The sequence below is a fragment of the Hydra vulgaris genome, chromosome 12 (genome assembly GCF_038396675.1).
Source record: "Hydra vulgaris chromosome 12, alternate assembly HydraT2T_AEP".
Classification (NCBI taxonomy): domain Eukaryota; kingdom Metazoa; phylum Cnidaria; class Hydrozoa; order Anthoathecata; family Hydridae; genus Hydra; species Hydra vulgaris.
This window is the reverse complement of record NC_088931.1, coordinates 55,682,968-55,693,115: the sequence shown is the minus strand read 5'-3', so window position 1 is coordinate 55,693,115 and position 10,148 is coordinate 55,682,968. Positions and strand designations below refer to the sequence as shown.

Below are 10,148 nucleotides of genomic sequence, written 5' to 3'. Positions count from 1 at the left end.
ATACAAAAAAAAATTTTCATTTTGTTTTTTTATTTTTTATTGTTTACAGTTACAATTTAATAGGTTATTTAGTTTTAAAACAAAATAATTTTTGTACATTTTTGATGGAACACATAGAATAGATTTTATTACAATTGAAAAGTTTGATAACACAATGTAATATGTGTATTTAAAATATATTTATCTAATATTTTTGTTTAGGTAGCTGATGTATAGAAAATGAATTTTTTTTTTTTTTATATTTCATTGCTGTTGTTATTAGCTGGTACGTAAAATGACTTGTAGTTAAAATATATCAGCATGTTGTTCAAGTTGTTTACTTAAGCTGTAATATAATAAGTGCCTAATTTTTAGAAGAAAGCAACCAGCAATGTTATTCTGGTGTCAAGTTCAAGTCTATTCCACCAAATCATTTATACAATAAGTTAAAAAAGCCACTTGTTATTGGCTATTTAGGTAATATTATTCGCTTTCAAGAAAATTCGTTAGAAGGTATGATAAACTTGATTCAAATTAATGCAGATGGTATGCATATGCAGGTTCAACTCACAAAAGATAACCAACTGATTTTATTTGGTGATGACAACTTTTATGTAAGACTTTTAAGAATTTATTATATTGTAACCTAAAAATAACAAGCTTCTACGTTTTCTGCTACAAGAATATAATGACTAAATTTGTAAAAATATGTTTTTTCCATAAAATTAAAAGTTATTCATAAAAGGAATCATTTAAAAAAATAACTTTTTATTAACCTTGCAGTTCATTAATTTTAACTGAAATTTTTCTTGTAACAATCAATTCTTCAAAGTAACTGGTCTTTGTAATTACTTATCAATGAAAAGAAGACTTAACAAACCTAAATAAAGCAAAACTTAACAAAATGAATAAAGCACCTAAACCTGAAAAGTTAGACAGTATAGTTGTCTATCAATGTTAAACATAAAAGTAAATCAAATTTCATTTGTTGAAGGAAAAAACAGAATTTGTTAAACACACTTTAGAAAGTAATAATATTAATGATTCTGGCTCATGCGTTAATACTGATGAGCACTCTAATTGACTGTTCCAGGGTTGAAAAGAAAATTTCTTCAACCTGTACATGTTATGACTCCAGGTTCTTGAATATGATGAGAAAAACTACTAGCTAGTCTAGGTTGTGAAAGCAGTGAGTATGAGTGCAGTAGCTTGATCCATTTAATTTGCTTGATTAATTGATTGATGCAGTGTCATATCTTGTAGTACTGGATAAGGTTGCTTTGGATACTATAATAATTAGTGAGATCTAAAGGACAACAATATTTAGGTTTCATATGTTTAAAGCTAGGAACAAGTTTCATGGGTTTTGAAGCATACAATTTTAAACAGCTTATTTTAAAAATTCTCAAAATGAGAATTTTTAAAATAAATCAAACAACTTATAAAATACAAAAGCATCTTTGTTGTTGCAGCAGTTTTAAAAGTGTTTTTAATATTATATGTTTTACATTTTAATTTAGAAAAATTCAGTTGTGTAAATATATTTTACATAATTTTAATTCTATAGATATAAAAAGTTGATATTTTTTATGAATTCAAATATTAGATTATTTGTTAATATATGAAAAAACGCTTTAACTCCAGTTGTTAAATTCTTATAACATAAAAAAACATAGAAATTTGTTTGTATTCTCAATTGCGAGGTAAGACATTTGTCTAATACCACACAGTTAACAAATATTTTCATTTTTTTTTTAATATTTACGTTTTGTTGTTGACTTTCTAAATATCTTTTTTTTAGAGACTGACCAAGGAAGATTTCTTAGTTGAAAATCTTCCTTATTCTGAGATAGTTAAAATGAACATACAGAAAGAAATTGAGTATAAACTTTCAGGTAAATATTTATAGTTTAATGGATTAAAAAATACAAAAATATATTCTTAAAAAAGCATTGAAAAAATTGTGATGTGTTATTATAATCAAACAGTGGTTAAGTTTTATATAAAACTGTAATGAAGTCACATGTTAAAAATATTTTAATATAAAAATTAGCTTTCCTTTGGTCACCGATAATTATGTTTTGTCCAAAAGTTAATAGGCGTAAATTTTTCAAAATGTGGAAGATAGTTTGTCTTAAAAGATAAACTAGATAACATTGTAATTGCATTTATTGATGTTTTTATTTAAAAAAAAAAAAAAAAACAGGTAAATATTATATGGAAACAATATTATCTTATTAAATATTTAATTTTATGTTTTATATATTTGATGCGTTATAAGTATTTGTACTTAAAAATTATACATGACTTGGCATTAAGCACCTGTGATTTTCAACATTTTTTTAGAAAAATTAATTGCTTCAAGTGGGAATACCTTAATGAGAAAAAAACTATAATGTGCAAAATTTGAAAGTTGCAAGTCTTTCCAATTCTATCTTATTTTAATTTTAATTTTTTTCATTTAATTTATTATGAAACGTAAACTAAAGTGAGTTAAAATTAATGAATTTTTTAAATGAATGTTGGTGTAAAACATTTTCCCGCATCTTTTTATGTATAATGAAATGTAAGTAATTTATTATTTATTTTTTATAATTTTTATATATGTTTGGGTCCTGTAAAATGGGTAGTTTCACATAAAAGCCATATAATTTGATGATTTTATCTAAATCAAAATTTAAAAAAAAAACATGGGTGCAATTTCTTTGGGTTTAAAAAAAATTTAACTTTTTAACTTGAAAACTTAATGCAGAAAAAAAATAAAGAAACTGTTAGAAAGTTTTTGTTTTGTTTACGTTTACTTATCTTTAATAAATTTTTTTGTAATTCTACAAAAAAATGCCGCCTTTAAGGCGGTTTATTTATGTTGATTTTTCAAACTTGTTTTTCAAATAATATAGCAACAAATTAACTTTAGATTTTTTTATTTTTGAGTTAACTCTTATTTTCTTCTAAACTATCCACTCCAGCTTAATACCAAAAATTGCTGTACCTACTTAGCATTTAAAATTTTTTTTTGTTTACTTTTTACTTTAAATTGCTACTTAAAATTTTTTTTTTGTTTACTTTTTACTTTAAATTGCTACTGAAGAATTAAAAATTTTGCTTTTGATTTGATAATTTCATTTATCATGTCATGTAGCTTGTATATTATTGCTACATTACGTTATTTACTTTAAAATAATACTTCTAAACAATGTCATACTTTTTGTAGTTAGTAAACAATTTTTATTATTTTGCAATTTTATAGTTCTTAAAAATAACATTGCAGATTTTTTAGTCAATTTTATAATAGAAGTTCATAATAAATAATGTACACTTTTTGCTGTTTTTTTTTTTACTTACTTGAAGTGTGCAAAATATATTAGGATAATTTCAACCTAAATCCGCAAAAGTGTGTTTATATACAGTGTTTCACAGGAAAGCGTGTGATCGCATGTCTATATGATCACGCATGTACAATTTTTGCTGACTTGGCCACAGCTTTTATATAGTTTGATAGTTTTGGCGCTAAAAAATAAAATAAATTAAATAAAAATGAAAACAAAAACCAGAAACTGTAAAAAGAAAGGAAATCTTACCTAAGAGAAAATAAACAAAAGTAAAAAAGTATAAACCAAATTTTTCTCTTTTAAGTTTAAAAGCGTTTTTTTTATTACTATTTTTGTTTTCTTATTTTTAGGATGCGTTGTTTATATACGTCAATATAAAGAAAGAACAATTTTTAAATTATTAGATTATTCATCTTTTTTGCTAACAACTTCTACTTGTTCATCTGAATCTGATGATTCATTATCCAATAATTGCATTTTGGTAGATTCACTATTCTCATTGGACCAATCGTCATTTTCAATATATTCTTCTTCTGAACCCAATAGTTCACTATCTGATATACTATTGTCACTTTCAACTGTCTCAATGGGAGATTCATTGATATTTATTTGATTTTCTGTGATGTTAATTTCTGTTTTGGATGAATTTTGTTTAAATTTCAATGTAATTGAAATTTTCATTATCCAGTCGGCATAATCAACTTTATGACTTAGGTCATTACTTGTTTCATAACATTGTTATTCTTTAAATTAATAACAAGTTATAAAACAAAGAAAAAAAGATAATTAAAAATTAGTATAAATGACTTTTTTTTATTTTACAATAAAAATTAGTTTAAAAATATATTATGGTAAAAACATATTAATTCAAAGTTAGCTTGCCTAAAAGTTATTATGGAAATACGCTCCTTTATTTCAAAAAATCGTCAATTTCTTAAAATAAATAACAAGGTCCTTCATAAAAAAGTGGGGAATCTTGTGCCCTTTGGCCCCGGGTGTCGTCTGCTCTGCCGTTAAAAAATAATCCACCACACTGACCGCTATTCTTTCAGATAAAAGACCTAGAATGAGGCATAGAACCATGCAATCCCGGTTCTAGATATTTGGTGGCTTTAGACATAGACCCTGTTTCAGATATTTGGCAGCCCTAGGCATATTTTATTATAGAGTTATCGATAATTCATGTAAATATTTTTTTTAAACCCATTATTCATCTAGTCACATTTTATAAAAAATAATGTTTAAAATATAATTTAAGTTATAAGGACTTTACAACTTTAAATTGAATAAAAAAGTTGTTCTTTCTTTATATTAGTGTATATAATTCTCAAATATATTGCATGTTGTAGATGTTTTATTTTTGTTTAAATTTTTTTTAAAGTTTATAATCTGTTTTGTTTCCTTTCTTGTATCAAATTTCGTTAATGGAAATAACAGTTATCCTAAAAATAAGAAAACAAAAACAGTAAAAAAAAAGAACAAATAAATCTTAAATTTTTACTAAGTGGCTTATATAAAATGGCATTGAATTTTTACATAAAATGGTGTGCTATAAACCCCACACCAGCCTATTCATTGCTGTTATAACTTACTGCAATAAAAGTATTAAAAACATTGTTTATAAATCAGTTTGAAATAATTAACTGAAACTTTGATCTTTATGCAAGTCTATTAAACGAAACGCTTCTAAATTTTCTCTTACGTTAAGTTATTTTTTTCTTTTCAGTTTATGGTTTTTGTTATCATTTTTATTTAGTTTGCTCTCATTTTTAAGTGCCATTTTTAAAATAAGCAAAAATTATTTAACTATTTAAAAGTCGTGGCCAAGTTAGCAAAACAAAAGTGTTACATGCGTGGTCATATAAAGACGTGCGGTCGCACTTCTTCCTCCCAGTTTACTAATTTTGAATTTTTTTAAATTTATTTTATGTCACTCTTTACTTTACCTTTATATTACTGTTACAATCTTTTACAACTTTTATTTTTTATTAAAACTTTTGTTAGAACGAATACAGGAAACAGCAGAAACATCTAACTTTAACTAGTTCATAACCGAAACAATCGTCTTTAATGGAACAAATTAATTTAAGTTGAACAAATGAGGTAGCAAAATGTTAGAATCACACATTAAAAAATTGTATTTTTTTAATACTTAAAATCAAAATATTTTTTAAATCTAGATTCTACAACGGTTAAAAAAATATATGGCAGTACCGTAAAAGTTCCATTATTATCGGCTGTTTTAAATTCCATTAAAGGAAATAATAAGTTAATTTATATTGAGGTAATTGATGTGTTTTTACAGAATATTAATTACGCTATTAATTTTTAGTAAAATGATTCACACTACTTGTGATAATCTAAATGTTTCATCTGTTATACTTTTTATTTTTTCCAGCTTGTTCCTAATCATATACCTCCTCAAAATCCTTTGGATAGACACAGAGCAGTCGAAGTTGCAAAGTTAGTTGGGGATTTAGTTAAGCAATTACAACTCGAAAATGATGTTTTTATTGTTTCAAAGGATCCATTTAAAATTTATGCTCTTAGCTACTATCATCCACAACTTCAGTTTGGATGGTGGCCTGATGTTAAAATGTTTGATAATATTACTGCTTATAAAATGAAAGAAGAATACAACGATATACCTGTGATATACGAGTCAAATTGTTTTGATGGTACTGAAAATGGGTTTCTGTTTGCTAAGTATCTTTTAACATCTGGTATGTTAGCGAAATCAATAAATAGCACGTTTATTGATTTACCTTTAGAGATATATAGCAATATGACTTACTTTTCTAACAAAATAACTGAGACAAATATTGTTCCAATATTGCAAAGTAGTTACGGTCAAGGAACTAGTATTGGGTTGTTTGGAGTATTCTCTGATAAGTCTGCGTTATATTCACCAGAAGATGACTTTAAGTTCATAAGGTCTATAACGGATAATGGACTCACACGTTTTATTACAAATGACGTTAACCGCGTGAAAATTGCTCTTCAGAGAATTGTTTTAGAATCCAGTAGTATTAGTTTGAATTCACTTCGATGGCCCATATTATTGAGTTTGTTTATATCATTTTTATTTTAATAATAACAATTTTTAAAGTAATTATGATGATGTAAACATAGGGTACAAAACGTTAGTAATCTTTTATTTTATTGTTTATATGTGTGTTTATGTAGGTATGTATGTATGTATGTATGTATGTATGTATGTATGTATGTATGTATGTATTTATGTATCCTTTTCACATTTGAAAATAAAACATTCCGTGCCCTCTAGTGTATTCAAACAGAATTTAATTGGTTACTCTATTTTTAGTTACACAAGCTATAAATATTCTTGTTTGTACTAAAAAAAATTTGATGCTATCATATGTGGCTAAATTTAATATTGTCAGTATCTTTTTATTAATGGAGCTTTTTTCTATATTTATTTTTTAGAGATTTTGTATAAAATATATTTGTATATTATTTAACTTAATTATATTTGGAAGGCCATTTCATTTATTTGATTTTTTTTTTAATATTTTTATCTTGGCATTATTATTGTACATTTTTGTAAATATAGTTTATTTTTTCATCTAAATCATAAATATCTAAGACTACTTTCTTAAAACAAAAATATAAATAGTTTCAGCATCGTTTTTAATACTTTAAATTGGCGCATGCGGTCAGAAATAACTTTAATGTCAGAAATAACTTTAATGTCTCCCGACATTTTGTTTTTTGTAGTAAATCATTTCAAAACTGTTTTGGTTATTGCGACGAAAATAAAAATGTCTCTTTTAAAATCAATTACAATCAGAAAAAGTTAAATTAAAGATTTTTTCAATCATAAAGAAAGTTGAAATCTTCTTTTGCAAGTTTGAAAAAAGTATTTAATTTGTCATCAAAAAAATAGTGTATTGAACGAATATCAAAAAGTACTATAGAAATCATGGAGTAATATCAACAAAAAAAGGATAAAGTGATAGGTGAGTCACAAAAAAATTTGTCTGATTGAACTGCAAAAATTCACTTTTTGGAAAAAAATGAAATACTTCAATAACAAAATTTTTTCTTTTAAGAAGGTGGAAGTTAGTTAGGTTTGAATCTATTCTTAATCAAGATCGTTGTTACAAACAAAAAAAATTAAGATGATATTTTACTTCCTCTCCTTGCACCTTAACCTTATAAAGTTTTATACGAAAACAATAGCCAAGGTAAACTATCATCAGAGAAAATTAAAAGGATGAATCGTTTTTATCAACTTATCTTTTTTATCAAAAGGATTTGAATCGGTTTTAATCATATTTTTCTGATTATACAGTAAATTTTATCTGAGATTTTCATATAAACGTCGCATTTTAAATAATATAAACAAAAAGCGGTAAAAAAAAAAAAAAGATAAAACTTTCACATCCTTTTCATAGAATCCTTAGAAGAAACTTTCTCAAAAGTTATATCAAATATATACCATGACCTGCTTTTTAATAAAGTACATACGCTCGGATGGGGTCTGCAAATGGCGTATATGAGATGGGAGGTAGTGGGTCAATTAAATAAAAAAGTAAAGAGACTCTAAATTAAAAAAATTCATAAAATTTTGGGTAGGTAAGTCAAAAGCGTATGTACTTTAGGGAGGTTGAGGGTACCCAAAAAAAACGCATGGCGAAAAGCTGGGGGGAGGGAAGGGGGTTCTAAATAAAAGCGCTCGACTTATGGACGACTAACAGTTTTTAAAAACATTAATAAAAACTTACAAAATGTGTTTCTGTAATTAATCAAAGTTGTTAATTCACAAACTTAGTATTGTCCGTATTGATTATAAATTTATAATAATTTATAATACTTTTGATATGAAACTGCATATCACTGGCATGCATAAAGTTTCATATCAAAAATAAACTTTTACGGGGTTCAAGATCTAACTTATTAGTGGATTCAAATCTTTGTTACAGAAAAGAGTATGTAATGGTGGAAGTATCTGGAGCTCTCACAGGGATTAATCCTTGGGCCACTATTATTTTTAATTCATATGATGTGTATTAAAAATAATAATGATAGATTTGTATTTACTAATAAATCTGATTTTGAATCTCGTAAAATTTGATTTTTAAAAGTAAGATACAGTCATCAACAGTATTGAACGCTTTGGAGAGATCGATAAATATTTCTAGTACTAATTTACCTTGAATAAATGAAGAGGATATTTTATTTCTAAATTAACTATTATAAATTACCCTTTCAAATATTTTTGAATATACAAGATAAAGGGAAACAAAACATATAGTTTTAAAATATATCTTACTTCGATTCCTTTACAATCTCTAAAATACTTAGAGATAGTAAAACATTCATATTCTACTCATCTTCTGTGAGCGGACGTGTATTTGTAGAACTTATTTTGTTTTTATTATTATATTAACAATTTAATAATAATCAAATTTTAATAAAATTTTGATAATAATATGGATATTAAAAGTATTGAAAGAATTATTGCTGGTATACTCGAGAATTATAGTAACGCAAACTTAAAAGAAACAAGAAAACCTTTAAAAAAAAACAAGAAAAAAGCTGTCATTAACTGCTGCAAACTTTAAAATGTTCACAGAAAGACTGAACGAGCATGAGAAAGTTAATATTGATAACCAAATAAAAATTAACAATTAATTAATAAATTAGATACAACAACTAAAAAAAACATCTCTCTTGAGGCTGACTTTTCGGAGCTAAAGAAATTTATAAAGACAAGTGATCATATTGCTTCTGAAAAATTTGAGCTAGTAAAATTGAAAACTAAAAAGATAAACTCTAAGTTAAAAGAAAACTAAAGAGATAAACTCTAAGTTAAAAGAAAACTAAAGAGATTAAACTAAAGAGTTAAAAGATAACAGTGAGTTGTTAAAGGTAAAAAGCAAACTGAGAGAAATTGAAGACAGTTCGGAAAGGAACAACCTGAGGATCGACGGCTTAAAAGAAAATGAAAATGAAAGTTGGAGTGATAGTGAAGCAAAAGTATTAAAGTTGTTTGAAGAAACACTTGGGTTGAAAGAAATTAAGATAGAAAGTTGTATTAAAATTGCTTAATTACAAAGGGAAGGTAGACACCTTAAAGAATTCACCAAAATTGAAAGAAAAAAACATTTAAACCAACGAGGATTATTGTGCAGAGACGGTACAAATTAGAAAGGAATTGCGGATGGAAATGAAAAAAGAGAAAGCGGGAAATTTGCTTATATATCATGCGATAAGTTTATCGTTCGTGATTGGTCTCCAAAAGTAAAGTAATATTATATATTCTGTGAAACAAATGTGGTAGTGGTGTAGTGGTGATTTTTCAAAACTGGTGAACCTCTCACACCAAAATTGGTGAACCTCTCGCTTATAAAGCGAGAGGTTCCGAGTTCGATTCCCACCACGCCCCTGGTAGCAACGCACTCAACTTGTTTCTCCGCGCAGCAGCCTTGTTCGTCAAGGCCCGTGTTTCGAAGTTATAGAGTCGAGAGAGGGTTATAACCACAAGTAGCCTCCTCATCTGTAGTGGCCTTCACGGCCTTGGGGAGGTGAATTATAAAAAAAATAAAAAAATAAAAAATAAAAATAAATGCACGACTTTTGCGTAGGTGGTGGCGTAAGTATTTACATCCACAATTCTATTGATTTTTTTAAAGTAACGACCTCAATGTAAACAATACAGATTGTGAGTCGTTATGTATTGAGATAATCAAATTTACAAAAAATGTTGTCATCGAAGCTATTTAAAGTCTATCTACATTTATCTACGTCTATTTACAGACAGCCAGCTGGTAGTTTAAAAAGATTCAAAACTTATTTGCGCACATTTTTAAA

At 26.2% G+C, this 10,148-nt stretch overlaps 1 protein-coding gene across 1 annotated transcript; it reads left to right on the top strand.

Moving 5' to 3' along the window:
* The first annotated feature begins 118 nt into the window (after positions 1-118).
* Positions 119-6,820, top strand: LOC100208300 (uncharacterized). Its single transcript, XM_065813766.1, has 5 exons — positions 119-265; positions 355-593; positions 1,781-1,874; positions 5,492-5,595; positions 5,710-6,820. Exons 1-5 carry the CDS (start codon positions 220-222, stop codon positions 6,400-6,402), a joined length of 1,176 nt encoding a protein of 391 aa, XP_065669838.1. The 5' UTR covers positions 119-219; the 3' UTR covers positions 6,403-6,820.
* Positions 6,821-10,148: the final 3,328 nt, after the last annotated feature.

Bases quoted from the DNA above. Each gene is read 5' to 3' on its own strand.
- LOC100208300 (XM_065813766.1), top strand. From the start codon at position 220: ATGAATTTTTTTTTTTTTTATATTTCATTGCTGTTGTTATTAGCTG. The intron at 594-1,780 runs GTAAGACTTTTA...TCTTTTTTTTAG, and splicing joins TTGGTGATGACAACTTTTAT to AGACTGACCAAGGAAGATTT. The intron at 1,875-5,491 runs GTAAATATTTAT...TTTTAAATCTAG, and splicing joins AATTGAGTATAAACTTTCAG to ATTCTACAACGGTTAAAAAA.